The following is a 22113-nucleotide window of genomic DNA, read 5'->3' on the forward strand; positions in this document are numbered from 1 at the left end:
TAGAAAATTCTTCAAGAGATGGAAATACCAGACCACCTGACCTACCTCCTGAGAAATCTGTATGCAGATCAAGAAGCAACAGTTAGAACTGGACATGGAACAACAGACTGGTTCCAAATAGGAAAAGGAGTACGTCAAGGCTGTATATTGTCACCGTGCTTATTTAACTTATATGCAGAGTACATCATGAGAAATGCTGGTCTGGATGAAGCACAAGCTGGAATTAAGATTGCCAGGAGAAATATCAATAACCTCAGATATGCAGATGACACCACCCTTATGGCAGAAAGCAAAGAGGAACTAAAGAGCCTCTTGATGAAAGTCTCTTGATGAGAGTGAAAAGTTGGCTTAAAACAACATTCAGAAAACTAAGATCATGGCATCCGGTCCCATCACTTCATGGCAAGTAGATGGGGAAACAGTGGCTGACTTTATTTTTGGGGGCTCCAAAATCACTGCAGATGGTGACTGCAGCCATGAAATTAAAAGATGCTTACTCCTTGGAAGGAAAGTTATGACTAACCTAGACAGCATGTCAAAAAGCAGAGACATTACTTTGCCAACAAAGGTCCATCTAATCAAGGCTATGGTTTTTCCAGTGGTCATGTGTGGATGTGAGAGTTGGACTATAAAGAAAGCTGAGTGCGGAGGAATTGATGCTTTTGAATTGTGGTGTTGGAGAAGACTCTTGAGAGTCCCTTGGACTGCAAGATGATCCACCCAGTCCATCCTAAGGGAGATCAGTCCTGGGTGTTCATTAGAAGGACTGATGTTGAAGCTGAAACTCCAGTACTTTGGCCACCTGATGCGACGGAGCTGACTCATTTGAAAAACCCTGATGCTGGGAAAGATTGAGGGCAGGAGGAAAAGATGATGACAGAGGATGAGGTGGTTGGATGGCATCACCGACTCAATGGACATGGGTTTGGGTGGACTCCAGGAGTTGGTGATGGACAGGGAGGCCTGGCGGTTCATGGGGTCGCAAAGAGTCTGACATGACTGAGCGAATGAACTGAACTGAACTGATTATCATCCCCATTTTACATTTTACAAGTTCCTTAGAGGGTTAAGGAACTTGCTGATAATCATTTAGCAAGTAGGGGAACTAGTATTTGAAACTAACCTTGTATGTATACTTAATGAATATACCATAAACTGCCTCCCTGTTTAACTGTTCTTCAGTGACACCAAAGCCAAGATTTTGCATTATTTTGGCAAAAATGAAGGTCAAAGTTAGTTTTAATAAGAATGAGAAGCAAAATATCAATTTTAAACTTAGAGTTTCTTTTTGTTCTTTTTCTTTCAGTTTTATTGAGATATAAATTTAAGGGGTACAGTGTAATGACTTGACTTACATACGTCATGAAATGATTACCACAGTAGTTTTAGTGAACACCCATCATTTCATAAAGATATAAAATTAAAGAAATAGAAAAAGTTGTCTTCCTGTTATTAGAAATCTTAGGATTTACTCTTTTAAAACAGCACTGTTAATTATATTTAAACTTGAGTTTCTAATTTTTTTTGTTAGAACTACTTTTGTAATTTATGTCAACTTTTCATATAGATAAAGTCTATTTGAAGACGTAAGATATATATTTATTTAGTTAATAGTGATGTGCTGAGATTAACTCTGACACAATACCAAATTTTATTTGCCCTTAACTGTAACTTGAAGTATATATTTTTTAGTCCAGGGAGGATGCTCTTTTCTATGTTGACTTTTATTCTTAGGTCTCTACTATGGTCTGGGACTTATATAATGCTAAATATTAGAGAAGCAATGAGCCAAACATGGTAATCATCTTTCTACATGGCTCAACTTGCTCTCAGGAGGTTTGCCTACTTTTTAGTTTCTTCCTTATTCTCATCTGTGTCTCAGAAGAGTCGTTTATACTTGTTTATCTCACTTTGATACCTATCCATCATTCTCTGAATGACTATTTGGGTATCCACTTACATATGATGTAGGTTGGGGCTATGAAGAGAGTGTGGAGAATTGTAGTGAGATTGTAGTGACTTGTTCACTACATCCATGTTCAGTTACTTTGTTAGCCTTGTACCTTGGTCAAGTGATTTTGGAGGATCATTCTCCTTCCTTGTCTACATAAAGAAATAAGCAGTAATAATCAACCTCAAACATTGTTATATTGAATGGGGTAAGGTATGTGTTATGTATATAGTGCCTGGCTGGTAGTTCCCTTTATTTTAGTGAAATTAGATCAGGCTATTACCAGGAGTTTCCTGCTCTAATTTGTTGTTTTGTTCTTTCTCTTGCCTTGTTCCTGGAAGCATATTGCATTCTTTCGCCTCTATAATAAAATACTGTTTTAGTATCCCTTATTTCAGCCATATAACTCTCAACTATTACTTAAGGTTGACTCCTTAGATCTCTTTCCTTTTTGTCTTGTTGGTTCCCTATCCATTCCATGGACTTCCCTGGTAGCTCAGAAGGTAAAGAATCTGCCTACAGTGCAGGAAACTGGGTTCGATTGCTGGGTGGGGAAAATCCCCTGGAGAAGGAAATGGCAACCCACTCCATTATTCTTACCTGGAGAATCCCATGGACCGAGGAGCCTAGTGTGCCCCAGTTCATGGGGTCGCAAAGAGTCTGACACAACTGAATGACTAACATTTACCCATTTCAAAGAATTTGTTTCCACTCAAGATTTAAATGCTTTTCTCTGTGTGAATGGTTATCACATCCATTTTTAGACCCTAATATTTCTCCTACGTAGACCCATATACTATCTTGTATGACATTTTGTTGTGAATGTTCCCATCATCTCAAATTTACCTTGCCCAAATCAGAATAACTTATCTTTTTTCTAAAGTCAGAGTGACTTACAGATTTTCTTTTCTTCTAGAGGTGTTAACATTTCTTGGTTTCTTTATTGTCATTGATTCTATCTTCATTGTTGATTATAAACTAGGAAATAAACCAATCTTGATTTTTTTTCCCTCCTAACTCCCCTAATTTTTAGTGATAAATATCTGTTGATCTCTTAAATATGTCCCATTTTTTTCATTCTACATTTTCTTTTTTATTACCTACTCTAATATCCATATATTTTAAAGCTTTGAAATTTGAAGTCAAAATTGGAATAGAAATCGTTTTCCCTGTGTTTAGAAGCTTTAGGGGGAAACTGCTATTAAACACAGTGTGCACACACTTGTATTCATCTATCACATATGTGATATATACAGTTGACCTTGAATAAGGTGGGAATTAGGGGCACTGACCCTTTGTGAAGTGAAAATCCATAGTTGGCCTCCTGTATCCCCGATTCCACGAAATCCAGGATTCTTCCACATCCACAGATTCATCCAATCTTGGATCATGTGTAGTACTGTAGTATTTACTGTTGAAAAAAAAATCCATGTATAAGTGAATCAGTGCAGTTCAAACCTATGCTGTTCAAGGGTCAACTGTACATTAGTGAGCTGTGTGTCTCCTTCAGCAGTAGGAGAGTTGTAAACTAAGAACTTTGTGTTATGTTTAGAGCAGGGTTTCTCCACGTTATTGGTTTGGGGTTGGCTAATTCTTTGTTGTGTGGGGCTGTTCTGCACATTTTAGGATGTTTAGTAACATCCCTGGCCTCTATTTGCTGAATGTCAGTAGCATTACCTCCACTAAAGTTAGGACAGAGAAAAATGTCTCCAGGCATTGCCACATGTTCCTTAGTGGGGGAGGTGAGGGAGTACAAAATCTTCCCCAGTTGAGAACCATGGGTCTAGAGAAACGATATAGGCAGTAAAAGTAGAATTATTTATTTTCACATTCTGCAAGCTTCATAAGAATGTTTGTTACTACACAATGAAAAAAACTTTCATAAAGAGGATAGAAAAATTCATAAAGAGGATAGAAAAATTTCAGACTCCATCCTGGGAGGGCAGCACTGAAATAATATTTTAGGAAAATAAACCTAAAAGTGATATGTTGTTTTTATATGAGAGTATATATATATACTCATATATTAATATATGGCAGTATATTTGGTGAAGAGGAGTATATATTTATGTACCAATATCACTAATAATAGTTTCTAATTTCTTTTTTAGCAAGGACTTGCTGGAATGCCATGAAACTTCAGGAACTTCTTTTTCAGCATTTAACTTTTATTTCATCAATTTATATTTCCTACTTTGTTTGTTTCAAGAAATTTGAGGACTTATGTTTTTTGGTAACTGATCACAGATCCAGTTCTTTGGTGCTTTTATTTTTCTTCTAAACATTTGTGGATTTCTTGAAAATATTTCTGTTCTCATTTCTTTCCTTACCCTAGCATATCTTTCCTACTTAAGGGGAAAAAAAATCCTTGAGCTTGTCAAGAATATTATAATATTCAAATCCTGCAGTGTTCATACAATTATTGTTAGGATCAAACTTCTGAGTAATAGAACACTATTATGTCTCTTATCTGTAATATTCAGTACAGGTTGACCTGAAAACCCTCAATAATTTGTAGAGCCTTCTTGGAATTAACCAAATAAGATATGACAATATATATGAATTCAGGAGAATTAAGAGTATGATCTTAAGGAACTGGTATAACTGTTTAGCATTCATTTTCATAAAAATGAGGTTTATTTTTTAGTAGATGAAGTCTGAAATTAATCTTCCTCTTTTTTCATAGGTATGTCCTTCTAATACGGACATTAATGAATCTTTTTCATCTCTGTTGCCTCGGTTTGTTTCTCATGAGCCAACTAGAGATTTGGAGTATCACTCTTCAAATCTCAGAATGTTGAGGGTGTCTCCTGACACCGTGTCAAGGACTCTCAAACCTTTAACAGGTATGTAGAGAAGAATATATTGTGTCTTTATAACTAGCTTGCTATGCCTAATTTTTAACTTTTGAACTGCAATGATGTTAACTTGGATTAGGTATATTTATAAATCCTCAGATTTTTTTTAGATGAACCATTTAATTTTTCATTGAGTTCTTCATGACAGTGTTTAGAACTGAATTACATGGAGGAGTCTGATATTAAAGCCAGTTTGTTTCTATATTCCTTTTTGTGACTTGAAGGAAAAAGGGAATTGAATGAACACAGGAGCAGATACAAGTTTATAGAGAGGAGACGGAGAAATTAATTTTGAGGTAGAAAGCAAGATTGTCTGAAGAGGGAGGTAGAGAGTTGTGGAGGTGGGTGAGGGGATTTGAGGAGAATGGCTTGGTGAAGGCTTAGAATTTATGTTAAAGTGAGTAGGGGATGGAACTGACCAAGGTTAAAAAAATGGATTGGCAGGTAGTTCTAAGAGCTGAGGTTGATGACTATCCTGGACATTTTCATGTAAGTGAAATCATACAATATGAGATCTTTTGTGGCTGGCTTCTTTTTACTGGGTACATTTTCAAGATTTATCTATGTTATAGCATATATCAGAACCATTTTTATTGCCAAATAATAGTTCATAGTGTAGATATATCACATTTTGTTTGCCTGTTCATCAGTTGATGGACATTTGGGTTATTTCCACTTTATGATCGTTAAGAATAATGCTGATGCTATATGAACATTCATATACAGGGCTTTGTGTATTTATTTTTATTTCTCTTTGGTGTGTATCTATGAGTGGGAATTTCTGGTTCATGGTAACCATGTTTAAAATTTTGAATATCTGCTAAACAGTTTTCCAGAGAATGAGCACCATATCACCTTCCCAACAGCATTATGAGGGTTGTGATTTCTTTACATCCTCAGCGACACTTGCATTTCTGCCTTTTTTGTTATAGCCCTCCTGGTAGGTGTGAAGTAGTATCTGTGGTTTTGGTTTATGTTTCCCTAATGGCTAATGATATTGAGCATCTTTTGTTGTGTTCATTGGACAATTATATATCTTCTTTGGAGAAATGTCTGTTAAAATCCTCACTCACATTTTAATTGGGTTATTAACTTTTTGTTACTGCATTTTAAGAGTTCTTTGTATCTTCTGGATACAGGTCCCTTATTAGATATGTCACTTGTAAAAATTCTCCCACTCTTGTTGGGTTATCTGTTCACTTACTTGATGGTATTGACTTTACAGAATTTTTAATTTTGATAAAGTCTTATTTTATCTGTTTTTCTTCTTTTTTAAAGTTAGTTTTAAATAGTGGTAAAATACTGATAATGTTTCATCTTAGCTATTTTTACATATATAGTTCACTGGCATTAAGTACATTGACATTGTCATGTAAACAATGTCATGCATTCACAGAGCTCTTTCATCTTGTAAAACTGGAACTCTGTATCTAAATATTAAATGGTAACTCCCCATTCCCTCCTACTTCCGCATCAACCATGGTTCTACTTTTCACCTCTGCTATGAATTTGACTACTCTAGGTACCTCATATAAGTGTTTGTCTTTCTGTGACTGATTCATTTGACTTAGAATAATGTTTTTTAAGTTTTATTCATGGTGTAGCAGGTGTCAGATTTCTTTGAATTTGTAGATTTTTTTGAGAATATTGCCATATTAATAATAGTGCATATTTTGATCTGCGAACATGGAATTTCTTTTTGTTTATTTAGGTCATTTCTTTCAACAGTATTTTGTAGTTTTCAGCATACAACTCTTGTATGTGCTTGTTAAATTAATTCAAGTATTTAAATCTTTCTGATGTTACTATACATGGAAATGTTTTCTTAATTTCATTTTTGGAATAGTCACTGCTAGTGTATAGAAATAAAGTTTAATTTTGTATGTTCATCTTGTAGCTGGCAACCTTACTGACCTACCTCTTTGTTATTCCTAATAATTTTTTGTGTGGTTTTCTTATTTTTTGTATACAAGCCAATGTCATCTGCAAATAGAGATGTCTTCTTCCTTTCTAGAATGTATTCTTTTTTGTATATTTCCCCAGTTTCCTTGACAAGAACCTTCAGTACAATGTTGCCTATAAGTGGCAAGAGCAGTCTTCCTTGTCTTGTTCAGGTCTTTGTGGGAACGTCTTTTATCATGTTAGCTGAGGGGTTTTTGTAAATGCCCTTTATCAGGTTGAGGAAATTCTTTTTTATTTGTAGTTTCTAGAGTGCATTTATCACGTAAAGGATGTTAGATTTTGTCAGATGCTTTTTCTGTATTTTTAAAATGATGGTTGTATGATTTTTGTTCCTTATTCTATTATGACATTAATTTTCAGATGTTGAGTCAACCTTTCTTTCTTGTTTATAAATGCTACTTGGTTATGGTGTATCCTGTGTGTGCTGTTGGACTGATTTTACCAGTGACTTTTGGGGGGATTTGTGATTCATAATAGATACTGATGTGTAAATTTCTTGCCTTTTTTTGGGTTAGGTTTTGGTACAGAAGTAACACTAGTGTCATAAGTTGAGTTAGAAATAATTTGAGTTTTCTTTCTCTTTCTCTTTTTGTGAGTCTAGCTAAATTTTGTCCCTATTGTTGATCTTTTCAAAGAAATTTTGATTGCTCCTCTTTCTAGTCTCTATTTTTTCTACTTTTTAAATCTCTGCTTGCGTTTTAGTTTCCTTTTGTTTCCTTTCTTTAATTTGCTTCAGTTTTAGTTTCTGCTTTTTATTGTTTCTTATGATGAAAAGTTAGGTTATTGATTGGAGATTTTTCGTTTTAATATAGGTATTTATGTTGATAGATTTCTAAAGACTAACTGCATGCCTTAACTTTTGGTCTGTTGTGTTTTTGTTTTAATTAATCTAAACTGTGTCCTAATATAATTGTAGGAGTTCTTTTAAACTTTATTGAGGCGTGTTTTACCTTCTACCATATGGTTTATCCTGTAGAATGTATGGTTTGCACTTGAGAAGAATGTGCATTCTGTTGTTGTTAGGTGGTGTGTTCTATGCATGTGTCTTAGTTCCAGTGGGTTGATAGTGTTCAAGTCTTCTGCATCCTTGTTGATCTTCTGCTAATTTTCTCCATTTTTGAAAGTAGGGTATTGAAATCTCCAACTGTTATTGTTTATTTCTCCCTTTCCTGTCAGAACTGCTTCATATATTTTGATATTATATTTTGATATTTAGTGAATTTATGTTTCTAATTGTTATACAGTCCTGATGAATTGGGCTTTTTGTTATATGTTGTCCCTCTTTAATTCTAGAAACATTTTGTTTTGTTTTAAAGTCTATTTTGTCTTATATCAGTGTTGACATCCCACTTCTTATGGTTGCTGCTTGAATGTCATATCTTTACTCATCCCTTTTACTTTTAGCCAAGTTATATTTTTGAAGCTCAGGTTTATATCTTATAAGTAACTTAGATCTGTATCTTTATTTCTTAATTCCGGAATGATAGTCTTTGCCTTTTAATGTGATTGTTTAATCCCTTCACATTTAATGTAATTATTGATAAGGTTGGGTTTATATTTGCTGATTTACTTTTTGTTTTCCATCTGTGTCATGTCTTTTTTTTTCTTTTTTCTTTTACTGGCTTTCATTGCATTGTGAATATTTTCTAGTATTTTAATTTCTTTAATAGTTTTCTAGCTAATTGTTAAAGTTATATTATTAGTGGTTGTTCTAGGACTTACAAAATTTATTTTAACTTACCAGAATATGCCCCAAATTTATACTAACTGAATTCTAGTGTGATAAAGAGGTGTTTCTCCTATATAGATGTGTTCACTCTGTATTTGCTGCTATTTTGATATATAATAGACCTATATGTTACAAACCAAGGAGTACATTATTACATTGTCATAATTATTTATATAATTTTATGGCTTTTAAAGAAACTAGAGAAGTAGAGAGAGCAAACATTTGTTTATTAGGGCTTATTGCATTTGTATTTGAATTTACCATGTTTTATTCTTTATTTGTTCCCATGGACTTGTTATCATCCAGTGTCATTTCCTTACTGTACTCTAACTTTGTTCTCATTTACCTCCTTTTGTTATTGTCAAATATGTCACATTTCTGTGTGTTATAGCTCCAGTAATACAATTAGATATGTTGCTTTATGTAAACTTTATTTTAAAATTTGTTGGAAGAAAGGAAAATATGCAAGTATCCTGTTTTTTTGTAATTATGTAATATAATTATCTTTACTAGCACTATTTGTTTTGTTATGTAAGTTCAAATTACTGTTTGGTGTCACTTGCTTTCAACCTAAAGAACTTCCTTTTGTATTTCTTGTAAGATGGGCCTGCTACCAACAATTTCTCTCAGGTTTTATATATCTGGAAATATGTTTATATTTTTAGAAGAGTTTTGCTGGGTTTTGAATTCTTAGTTCTTTCAGCACTTTAAATATGTCTTTCCACTGTATTCTTCCTTTATTGTTTCTGATGAGAAATCAGCTGTTACTCTTATTAATGTTCCATTGTATGTGACTTGGTTTTTCTTACTGTTTTCAGAATATCCTGTTTGTCTTTCAGCATTTTGATTATGATGTGTCTGTTTATCTTACATTGAGTTCACTTGGATTGTCAAACACATAGGATGTTTTTCATCAAATTTGGGAAGTTTTCAAACATTATTTCCTTTGAGTATTTTTCTGCTCTTTTCTGCCTCAGATAATCCCCCATTATACATGTGTCAGTGTACTTAATCTTGTTTAATAGCTCTTTGAGCCTTTGTTCATGTTCATTTATTCTTTTTGGGGGGCTAACCTTCATCTTGTATAGTCTCTGTCATCATCATGTTCACTGATTCTTCTGTCTGTCCCTGTTTACCGTTGAGCCTCTAGGAAATTTTTCATTTCAATTGTACTTTTCAGCCCCAGAACTTCCATTTGGTTCATTTATAAGTTCAATAACCTTACTTTTATTTGATGAGACATTGCCATTACCTTCTTTTAGTTTTTTAAGCATGATTTTCTTTTCTTCTTTGAGCATATTTATAATAACTGCTTTGAAGTCTTTGCTGGCTAAATCCAACATGTGGGTCTCCTTAAAGGCAGTTTGTATCGCTTGCTTATTTTTTTCCTATGAATAGTTCACTTTTTCTTTGTATGTCTCTTTATATTTTTATAAACTGGACATTTTAGATAATATATTGTTGCAGCCCTGCATACTAATTGCTTCTCTGGTGCTGAGAATATTTGTTATTTTGCTTGTCTGATTATTAAAATTTTTCTTAAAAATTTATTTATTTTTGGCTATGCTAGGTTTTTGTGGGCGCACGTGGGCTTGTCTCTAGTTGTGGCGTGTAGGCTTCTCATTGCCGTGACTTCCATAGCTGCAGAGCGCTGCCTCTGGGACATGTAGGCTCAGTAGCTGTAATTCAAGGGCTCAGTAGTTGTGGAGGCTGGGCTCAGTTGCCACGTGACATGTGGAATCTTCCCAGACTAGGTATTCAACCCTGTGTCCCCTGCATTGGCAGGCAGATTCTTAACAACTGGACCACCAGGGAAGTCCTGTCTAGTAATTTAAATAAATCTAAATGTTTCTCCTGCGGTATGGACCTTCTGAATTCACTGGAAACCAGAGGCTTTGGTGTGTGTAGAGCCTCCCTTACTGGGATCTCCATCCATTCTCCCCTCCTCTGCCTATGGTTTTAACTCATTTCTCTTTCACTGTCTCCTCTTTTCATCTTCTTGTTCAGTTCAGTTGCTCAGTTGTGTCCGTCTCTTGGTAACCCCGTGCTCTGCAGCATGCCAGGCTTCCCTCTCATTCACCAAATCCTGGAGCTTGCTCAAACTCATGTCCATCCAGTTGCTGATGCCATCCAACCGTCTCATCCTCTGTCATCCCCTTCTCCTCCTGCCTTCAGTTTTTCCCAGCATCAGGGTCTTTTCCAATGAGTCAGTACTTCCCATCAGGTGGCCAAAGTATTGGAGCTTCAGCTTCGACATCAGTCCTTCGTGAATATTCAGGACTGATTTCCTTTAGGATGGACTGGTTTGATCTCCTTGCAGTCCAAGGGACTCTCAAGAGTCTTCTCCAATGCCACAGTTCAAAAGCATCAATTCTTTGGCCCTCAGACTTTTTTATGGTCCAACTCTCACATCCATACATGACTACTGCAAAAACCATAGCGTTGACTAGACAGACTTCTGTTGGCAACGGAATATCTCTGCTTTTTAATATGCTGTCTAGGTTTGTCATAGCTTTTCTTCCAAGGAGCAAGCGTCTTTTAATTTCATGGCTGCAGTCACCATCTGCAGCGATTTTGGAGCCCCCAAAAATAAAGTCTTTGACTGTTGCCATTGTTTCCCCAACTATTTGCCATGAAGTGATGGGACTGGATGCCATGATCTTGGTGTTTTGAACGTTGAGTTTTAAGTCAGCTTTTTTACTCGCCTTTTTCATCAAGAGGCTCTTTAGTTCTTCGCTTTCTGCCAAAGGGTGGTGTCATGTGCATATCTGAGGTTATTGATATTTCTCCCGGCAATGTTGATTCTAGCTTGTGCTTCATCCAGTCTGGCATTTCGCATGATGTACTTTGCATATAAGTTAAATAAACAGCGTGACAATGTACATACTTGATGTACTCCTTTCCCAATTTGGGACCAGTCTGTTGTTCCATGTCTGGTTCTAACTGTTGCTTCTTGACCTGCATACAGATTTCTCAGGAGGCAAGTAAGGTGGTCTGGTATTCCCATCTCTTTAAGAATTTTCCACAGTTTGTTGTGAGCCACACAGTCAAAGGCTTTGGTGTAGTCAATAAAGCAGAGGTAGATGTTTTTCTGGAACTCTCTTGCTTTTTTGATGATCTGACGGATGTTGGCAATTTGATCTCTGGTTCCTCTGCATTTTCTAAATCCAGCTTGAACATCTGGAAGTTCTCAGTTCACGTACTGTTGAAACCTGGCTTGGAGAAATTGGGGCATTAATTTGCTAGTATGTGAGATGAGTGCAATTGTGTGGTAGTGTGAGCTACCACACAGATCTTTCACCTCCTTGGTTACATTTATTCCTTAGGTATTTTATTCTTTTTGATGCAATTGTAAATGTGATTGTTTTCTTAATTTTGTTTTCTGATCATTCATATTTAGTGCATAGAAATGTAACTTTTTTTGTATAGTGATTTTGTATCTCACAACTTTACTGAATTCATTTTTTTTTTGTTGTTGTTGTCTTTAGGGTTTTCTGTATATAGCATCATGTTATTTGCAATAGAGACAGCTTTACTTCTTCTCTGATTTGGATACCTTTTATTTCTTTTTATTGCCTAATTACTCCACTAGGACTTCCAAAACTATGATGAGTAAAACTGATGAGAATGGGCACCCTTGTCTTCTTTCTGATGTTAGAGGAAAAGCATTTAGCCTTTCACCCTTGAGTATGATGTTAGCAGTTCTCTTGTTGTATATAACCTTTATGTTGAGGTGCATTCCTTGTATATCCCTTTTGTTGAGAATTATCATAAGTGGGTAGTAAATCTTGTCAAATGCTTTTTCTGTGTATATTGAGATCATATAATTTATCCTTCATTTTGTTAACAAGGTGTATTTCATTGATTGATTTGTTAATGTTCCCTGGAATAATTTCCACTTGATCATGGTATAGCACCCCTTTCATGTATTGTTGAATTTGGTTTGCTAATATTTTGTGGAGGATTTTTGGTCTAAATTTATCAAGTCTTAAATTTAGATCTAAATTTTTCAGGCTTGTAATTTTCTTTTCATGTAATGTCCTTGTCTGGTTTTGGTATTAGGGTAATGATGGCTTAGTGAAATGAGTTTGGAAGTGTTCTCTCTTCTACTTTTTACAAAAATTTGATAAATGTTGGTTTTAATTCTCTGAATGTTTTCATAGAATTCAGTTCTATGAATTCTGGACCTGGACTTTTGTTTGTTGGGATACTTTTGAGTATTTGAAGATTCAATCTCCTTCCTGGTCAGTTCAGATTTCCTGTTTCGTGATTGAGACTTGGTAGATTGTACTGTATGTTTCTAGAAATTTATCCATTTCTTCTGGGTTGTCAAATTTGTTAGTCCATAATTGTTCATAGCAGTCTCTTATCATTATTATTTCTGTGCTATTATTTGTAACATCTTTTTCATTTCTTAGTTTATTTGTGTCCCATTTTTTCTCTTTGGAATCTAGCTGAAGGACTGTCAATTTATCTTTTTAAAGAACAAGTTCTTAGTTTCATTGATCTTTTATATTGTCTTTTTAGTCTCTATTTTATTTATTTCCAGTCTGATCTTTGTTATTTCCTTCCTTTCTAACTTGGAGCTTTAGTTTTCTCTTTCTAGTCTTTGAGTTGTAAAGTTCAGATGTTTATTTGCTGTTTTTCTTGTTTCTGGATGTAGTTATTTATTGCTATAACCTTCTCTCTGAACTTTTTGCTGTATCCTCTAAGTTTTAGTATGGCATATTTCCATTTTCATTTGTCTGCAGGTATGTATTTTTTAATTCCATTTTGATTTTTTGTTTGACCCATTGGTTGTTCATTTTGTCAATCTGTGTTGATTTATTAATTTTCTAGCTGTTTTTTTCTCACAAAAATTTCTGTAACTCATATTCCTTCTCAAGTTACTGTGTACCTTATATTGTTCCTTTTTAGTTTTCTTGAAGAGTTATTGCTTGATATTGAAGTTACCTTGCAGTTATTAGTCATTAACTCAACCTGTTTAATCACATTTCAGCTACTTTTTTTTTGTTTTAAAACTCATTAATGGTTTTAGAATGGCAGTTTGTTTTGAACTTTCAAGTTCAGAATTTAGAGTTAGAATTAAAAGGTTAAAGGGCCTGTTTTTGTCAATTAATGTACAATTATTCAAAATGTAACCTGACGATCAATAGTATTGTGCATTATTAGGGAGCTTGTTAGAAATGCAGGATTTCAGCTTTCATCCCAGACCTACTTACTCAGTCAGAATCTACAAGTTAAGAAGATCTTCTCAATGAAAAGCACTGTTGCTTCATCTCTTTGAAACTTACTTTCCCTCTGTGTAAGGTACAGATCATGTTTGCTGTATATATTAATCATCTCATCACCATCTGACATTCCAAGCTTTAATGACTTATTGTCTGCTTTCTTCTGGTAGAATGTAAACTCTGTGAGGCAGAATTGGAATGCAGGCTTGGTTTGTTTGCTGCTCTATTTCCTGTATCTAGAACAGTGGCTAGAACAGAGTAAACATTCATCTTTTTGAATCACCAAATGAATGTCAGATCTTGTTATTTTTATTGTAGTTATTTATTTTTCACTGCTACTCAGATCTACTTTCATTTAGAATTACTCTCTTAGGTAGTACCATATCAGAATTTGCCTGCAATGCAGGCGACCCCAGTTTGATTCTTGGGTCAGAAGATCCCCTGGAGAAGGGATAGGCAACCCATTCCAGCGATGTTGGGCTTCCCTGGTGACTTAGATGGGAAAGAATCCACCTGCTGTGCACGAGACCTAGGTTTGATCCCTGGGTTGGGAAGATTTCCTGGAGGAGAGCATGACAACCCACTCCAGTATTCTGGCCTGGAGAATCCCCTTACAGAGGAGCCTGGTGGGCTACAGTCCATGGGGTCACAAAGAGTCAGACGTGACTGATTGACTAAGCACAGCACATTAGATAATACAAATATAGCATGTTTCCATTGTTGCAGAAAGTTCTTTTAGATAGTACTGCTTACCCTTTTATTCCTTCCACTCATCCTGAATCTGTTTCTGCAGTATTGATCAGATCAGTCAACAACTCCCCATGTCATATAGAATTAATTTCAAACTTTTTAGTGTAACCTTTTGAGTCTTTAGAGTTTCATGTAGTTAAAAATACATATTTTATTCATGGTATGTTTATTAGGAGAATCATTAAATTCATTGCATGTATAGCATCCATCGAGGCTATATTGCTTTGCCCTCATGTGACTTAGGGGAAAGGGAATTTCATGAAAATAAGTTGATGTTCTTTTACTATCCCATGGAATAAAGTATTTTGTCTTTGATTGAGGAGTCTTATGTCTTCTGACAACATACATGACACAGTAACAGGCTAACTTATTAGCTTATAAGTAGCATGAAATCAGATGCCATAGTAGATATGATTTGTTCATCATAATGAAAATTCTTTAAAATCTAAAGTTTAAGCTCTATATAATATTCCATAAAACATATATACTGCTATTTTAAAAAAAATTACTCTCATTGAATATTTCCACATTAGTTTGCTGTTATAAATCACTTTGTAATTAACATCTTTATCTGTAAATCTTTATTTCTTCTGACTGAGTTATTTCTTTTGGAGTCCTTTCTGGTAGCATAAAGGCCAAAAGAAGAAAAGCTTGCTTGATTTCTATTAGTGCATAAAAGGAATACATTTTAATTCTGTATATATAAGTGTGTTTATGTGTGTGTATTTATATATAATATTAAAAATGTTAACAAATCCCTTTTTCTTTAGGGGATACTTCCAAAGGAGGCATAGCTGAAATTCCTCAATCCACCTTTAAACCAGGCGTCACTACCTTTCCTGAAGATTCAGACACTGTATCTCCTTTATCCTTGTCCCCTGAGGACTTTCCTCAATTGGCTGGAAGATCTCCTCAAGTGAAGAATACTGGTGAATATACTGATACTCTCAACCAGCAGACATTAGCGGACAGTCGTCTAACTGAAGAGACTTTAAAAATTTCAGCTATTCCTGGCCTAGCTGACCAGAAGACTGGAATAGCAGCAGTGTCCTCTGGTTCCTACTCACAAAGAGGGAAGCCAAATATCTTCTACCCACAGGCCTTGCCAGACAGTCATCTAACTGAAGAGGCTGTAAAAGCTGGAGCTGTTCCTGGACTTGGTGACCAGAAGACAGGTGTATCTGCCGTTCCTCCAAGTTCCTACTCACCTGGAGAGAAGCTCAGTGTTCTCTACCCACAGGCATTGCCAGACGGTCATCAGACTGAAGAGTCTCTGAGTGTTTCAGTTCTTCCTGGACTAGCTGATCAAAAGACTGGAAAACCGATAGTACCTGCTAGTTCTTACTCAGTTGGAGAGGAACCTGGTATTTTCTACCATCAAGTCTTGCCAGACAGTCAGCTACCTGAAGAAGCTCTGAAAGTTTTGGCTTCTCCTAGACCGGTTGATCAAAAGAGTGGGTTGCCTACTCTATCCTCTACTTACTCATATGGAGAGAAGCCTCATATTTTCTCTCAACAGACATTGCCAGATAGTCATCCAACTGAGCAGACTCTGAAAGTTTCAGCTGCTCCTAGATTGGCTGAGCAGAAGACTGGGGTTCCTACTGTAACCTCTACTTCTTACCCAAATAAAGAGAAGCCCAGTATTTTCTACCAACCAGAATTGCCAAACAGACATCTAATTCAAGAGGTTCATCAAGTTTCAGCTGCCCCTGGATTGGTTGAGCAGAAGGCTGGGATATCGATAGTACCCTCTACTTCCTATTCACATAGAGAGAAGCCTAGTGTTGTGTACCAACAAGAGTTGCCAGACAGTCATCTAATTCAAGAGGTTCAGCAAGTTTCAGCTGCTCCTGGATTGGCTGAGCAGAAGACTGGGATTCCTACAATACCCTCTACTTCCTATTCACATAGAGAAAAGCCGAGTATTGTGTACCAGCAAGAATTGTCAGACAGTCAGCTAATTGAACGGTCTCAAAAAGTTTCATCTGTTCCTGGACTGGCTGAACAGAAGACTGGGATTCCTACAATACCCTCTACTTCCTATTCACATAGAGAGAAGTCAAGTATTTTCTACCAACAAGAATTGCCAGACAGCCATTTAACCCAAGAGGTTCAGCAAGTTTCAGCTGCTCCTGGACTAGCTGAGCAGAAGACTGGGATTCCTACAATACCCTCTACTTCCTATTCACATAGAGAGAAGTCCAGTATTTTCTACCAACAGGAATTGCCAGACAGCCATCTAACTCAGGAAGTTCAGCAAGTTTCAACTGCTGTTGGACCCCTTGAACAGAAGACTGGGATTCCTACTGTACCCTCTACTTCCTATTCACATAGAGAGAAACCTCTTATTTTCTACCAACAAGAGTTGCCAGAGAGTCGTCTAACTGAACAGGCTCAGAAAGTTTCATCTGTTCCTGGATTGACTGAACAGAAGACTGGGATATCAACAGTAGCCTCTACTTCCTATTCGCATAGAGAGAAGCCCAGTATTTTGTACCAACAAGAGTTGCCAGACATTCATGTAATTCACGAGGTTCCACAAGTTTCATCTGTTCCTGGATTGGCTGAGCAGAAGGCTAGGATTCCTGTCATACCCTCTACTTCTTACTCACATAGAGAGAAACCCAGTATTTTGTACCAACAAGAATTGTCAGACAGTCATCTAACTGAACAAGTACAGAAAGCTTCCACTGCTCCTGGACCTGCTGAGCAGAAGACTGGGATTCCTGTAATAACTTCTGCTTCATATTCACATAGAGAGAAGCCCATTATTTTCTACCAACAGGATTTGCCAGACAGTCATCTAACTAAAGAGGCTCAGAAAGTTCCAGCTGTTTCTGGACTAGCTCACCAGAAGAGTGGAATACCGATAGCGCCCCCTGCTTTCTACTCACAGAGAGGGAAGACCAGTCTTTTCCATCAGCAGGAGTTGCCAGACAGTCATCTAAGTGATCAGACTCAGAAAATTTCAGCTATTCCTAGACCAGTAGACCAGAACACTGGGATACAGACAGTACCCTCTATTTCCTACTCACGTAGAGAGAAGCCCATTACTTTTTACCAGCGGGAGTTGCCAGGCAGGCTTCTAACTGAAGAGGTTCTAAAAGTTTCAGCTCTTCCTAAAACAGCTGACCAGAACACTGGGATAATAACAGGGTCCTCTCAGTCTTACTTATTTGGAGAGAAGCCAAGTGGTCTTTCCTATCAGCAGGTGTTACAGGATGGTAGTCTAACTGAAGAAGCTCTGAAAGTTTCACCTGCATCTAGACCAAGTGACCAGAAGACTGGTATCCTCCTATTACCTGCTAGTTCCTACTCACAGAGGGAGAAGCCCGGTATTTTCTACCCACAGGTATTGCCCAGCAGTCACTTATCTGAAGAGACTCTGAAAGATTCAGCTGTTCTTGGACCAACTGACCAGAAGGCTGGGACCTCAGAACCTTCTGGTTCCTATTCACATAGAGAGAAATCCAGTATTTTCTACCAACAGGAGTTGCCAGATAGCCATATAACCGGAGAGGCTCTGAAAATTTCAGGTGTTTCTGGAACAGGTGACCAGAAAACTGGGATACCTATAGTAACCTCTCCTTCCTACTCACAGAAAGAGAAGCCCATTGTTGTCTACCAGCCAGTTTTACCAGATACATACCTTACTGAAGAGGCTGTGAATGTTTCAGATGCTCCTGCACAGGCTGACCAGAAGACGGGGATACCCATAGTAACCTCTCCTTCCTACTCTTACAACGAAAAACCCATTATTTTCTACCAACAGGCCTTGCCTGACAGTCAACTGACTGTGGAGGCTCTGAAGGCTTCAGATGTTCCTGGACCATCTGACCAGAAGACTGGGATACCTACAGTACCACCTAGTTCCTATTCATATAGAGAGAAGCCCATCATTTCTTACCAGCATGAGGTGCCAGATCTTACTCAGGTGGCTTTGAAAGTTTTTGAGGTTCCTGGACCAGCTGACCAGAAGATTGGGATACCACCAGTAACCTCTACTTCTTACTCATATGGAGAAAAGCCCATCATTTCTTACCAACAAGAGTTGCCAGATGCTAGTGAAGATGCTTTGAAAGGTTTAGGGCCCCCTAGACAAGCAGACCAGACCGTTGGTGTGCGAGTTCTGCCCCCTGCTTCCTATTCACATAGAGAGAGTCCCATCTTTCCTTACCAGCAGGAGTTACCAGATCTCACTGAGGAAGCTTTGAAAGTTTTTGCTCTTCCTGCACCAGCTGATCAGAATGCTGAGCTACCAATAGGACCTTCTAGTTCTTACTCACATAAAGAGAAACTCAAGATTTTACCAGACGATCAAAAGACTGCGTTACCATCAACTCCCTCTGGTTCCTACTCACATAGAGAGAAGCCTAAGACTTCAACTGTGATTGGACCAGCTGACCAGAAGACTCCATTATTGACAGGTTATCCTAATTCTTATTCTCAGAGAGTAAAGCCTAGTATTTTCCTTCAACAGCAGTTGGGAGATAGACATCAAAGTGGCGATATTCTGAAGATTTCACCTGTTGCTGAGCCCACTGATGTGAATTCTCGGATACCAATACCTCTTTCTAGTTCCTATTCACACAGAGAGAAATCTAATATTTTCTACCCACAGGAACTGCCAGACAAACATCTAAGTGAAGATTCACTGAAGGTTTCAACAGTTCCTGGACCAGCTGACAAAAAAACTGTGTTACCAGCAGTTCCTCCTAGTTCGTTTTCACATAGAGAGAAACCAGCTATATTATACCATCAGGATTTCCCAGAAAGACATCTAACGGAAGATAACCTGAAGTTCTCAAGCAGTCTTGGGCAAGCTGATCAGATTAATGGGCTATCAACAGATCCCCCTGGTACTTACAAACATAGTGAGAAGCACAAACTTGTTTCAGATCATGTCCAAAGGCTAACAGATAATTTGGATTCTTCTCACACCAGTGTTATCTCAAACAGTATGCCTTTAAAGTCTCAGGCTGATGGTAGAGTTGTAATAAATAAGCCAGAATCTTCTGGTTTTGAAGATGTTGGCTCTGAGGAAGTTCGGGATACAGAAAGCAGTTCCAAAACTCTTAAAGAGATTCAGACACTTTTAATGGAAGCAGAAAATATAGCACTAAGACGATACAATTTTCCTGCTCCCCTTGTCCCTTTCAGAGATGTTTCATTTATACAGTCTAAGAAGATGGTTTGCTTCAAAGAACCCCTCACAACTGATGAATCTGATGGTGATTTGTCTCAGAGACAGCCATTCACAGAAGAAAGCCCAAGCAACAAGTGCATACAGAAGGATATTAGCACACAGACGAATCTGAAATGCCAGAGAGGCATTGAAAATTGGGAGTTTATTAGTTCAACTACAGTTAGAAGTCCTTTACAGGAAGCAGAAGGCAAAGCCAGGGCGGCATTTGATGAAACCCTTAAACAATATAAAGCAGCCAGATCTGTAATGAGATCTGAACCTGAAGAGTATAGTAGAACCATTGGGAATAAGATTGTTATCCCTATGATGACTATCATTAAAAGTGATTCAAGTAGTGATGCAAGTTCTTGCTCATGGGACAGTAATTCCTTGGAGTCAGTTTCTGATGTGCTTCTAAATTTCTTTCCATATTCTTCACCCAAGACAAGCATGACAGATAGCAGAGAGGAAGAGGGGATGTTAGAGAGTGATGATGGTGGTGGAAGCAGTGTAGATTCACTGGCTGCACATGTGAAAAACCTTCTGAAATGTGAATCCTCATTGAACCATGCTAAACAAATACTCAAAAATGCAGAGGAAGAGGAATCTCGGGTACGAGCACGAGGTAGGAAAAGATAATTTGTTATAAAGGCAGGTCAAACTCAAACATAGTTTAATAATTTGCTTAAAGTTAAATATTTGATGCTCTAGATTAATTTTCTTGTAGAACTGTTCTTGTAGAACTGTTAAAATGATTGCATTATCTACTGGCAACCCAGAATAAACTCATTTAACCAATAATGAAGTCACAGTATTAATAGTGCTAGTTTGAGGTCTTAAGGAAGTATAAGTTCTGGTGTCTGAAGAAAAGTAAGAAAATTTGGGTTTCCAAATTCCTTAAGCTTGAATTTTTTCCTAATCTTTTCATTGTACTGTCCTCATTGTGGAGGCAATAAAATACTCACTAGAGTATTTGACTTAGAGAAGTCACTGTGTTTCCTAAAACTTATGTATATTTTCTATCCCCTTCTGTAAAAAGATTCTTAAAGCAGATATTAGATAGACATTAGAAAAAACTGAATCAAAGTATTTAACACTAAAACTTGGGTTAGAGTTAAATTCCATTAATCTCTAAATTGTAGAATTCCATTAAAAAAGAAAAAAAATCTGTAAGGTAACATGGCAAATAAGTATGTTTTGGAAGGCAACTTTTAAGCAGTTCAGGCCTACCTGGAAATCTCTTGAAGTCAGCTTACTATACCATTCCTTTGATCACTTGTGCTTATTTTGATTCTCCAGAAACTCCCAGGTTTTATATATTATTTTAAAATATTAACGATTGTGGAAGTGGCAAAGACTGTAGCAGGAGCTAATAGGGGAGACAAAGGGACTCTTTTGATGGGAAGGAAAATTAAGATGAAATTGGCTAAATACCATATTTCAAGTGGCCTCATTGGAGAAATGTCTGTAGAATATGTTTTTGTTTTTAAATCTGACTTTTCAGTGAAATTATCTCTCTCAAGAACTTCTCTGTTATAAAATTGAGCGCACACACTGTTTACTAAGCACTGTGGTAGGCATTAAATTGACTATATTGATGATCTTCCCTGCTCTTGTAATCACTGATAGTTTTGCACTGTATTATCTCGAATGCTTTTATCTTTTCTCTCCAGCCTGGAATCTGAAGTTTAATATGGCTCATGAATATGGCTACTCCATTTCAGAATTAAATGAAGATGACAGGAGAAAAGTAGAAGAGATCAAAGCAAAGTTGTTTGGTCAAGGGAGAACAACTGACTTGTCCAAGGTATGAAAGAAATCTAAAAATTAAGAGACAAAATGTGACAGAAAGGGTGTGTAATTTGAATCTCTTACCTGGGCATTGATGACTCCTGCTGTCACTGATAGTCTTTGGCTAAAGTGTTGGGAGTCTTAAGTCTTCAAAAGTTAAGTTTTAAGAATTTGATTGTATAGGTATTGATTAATTCCAAATTAATCTGTTAAAAATCTTTGTCTTAGAAAAACAGGAATAGATTTGCTTGTTTTATCAGTTATTTTTTATCACTTTCATTTTCTCTTGAGGGTGATATCTTGAGATACAGACTCAGTTCACCTATTTTCAGATAGATAGTCTCTGCTTAAGAGCACACAGCTGTCATAGCTTATGTATAAGGGACTTTTGTTTTTGGCTGCACCCCACTCATTGTGGGGTGTGGGCTGTTTCTAGTGTCATGGGCTTCTGTAGTTAACTTTGCATGGGCTTAGTTGCCCTGGCAGGTTGGATCTTAGTTCTCTGACCAGGGATTGAACCTGAATCCCCTGCATTGGAAGGTAGATTCTTAACCAGTGGGTCACCAGGGAAGTCCCTCAGTGACTTTCTTTTTCATGGTACTAATTTTCCATCGATAGTGAACTGTTTCATGCATGGCAAAGAGTATATATGA

The 22113-nt window shown here is 36.9% G+C and overlaps 1 protein-coding gene across 12 annotated transcripts in view; it reads left to right on the forward strand.

The window, feature by feature from the left end:
• ALMS1 (ALMS1 centrosome and basal body associated protein) overlaps window positions 1–22113 on the forward strand; it is a 207591-nt gene that overhangs the window by 56857 nt on the left and 128621 nt on the right. For 11 of the 12 annotated variants that reach the window (XM_061155716.1, XM_061155719.1, XM_061155721.1 and 8 more), the window contains 3 exons: window positions 4638–4797; window positions 15252–20294; window positions 21343–21476. In XM_061155716.1, the coding sequence (XP_061011699.1) occupies window positions 4638–4797; window positions 15252–20294; window positions 21343–21476 (5337 nt within the window). The remainder of the gene's footprint in view (window positions 1–4637; window positions 4798–15251; window positions 20295–21342; window positions 21477–22113) is intronic. The other variant, XM_061155717.1, reaches the window with a different exon arrangement.

This window comes from Dama dama, chromosome 11 (assembly GCF_033118175.1).
Source record: "Dama dama isolate Ldn47 chromosome 11, ASM3311817v1, whole genome shotgun sequence".
NCBI lineage: Eukaryota > Metazoa > Chordata > Mammalia > Artiodactyla > Cervidae > Dama > Dama dama.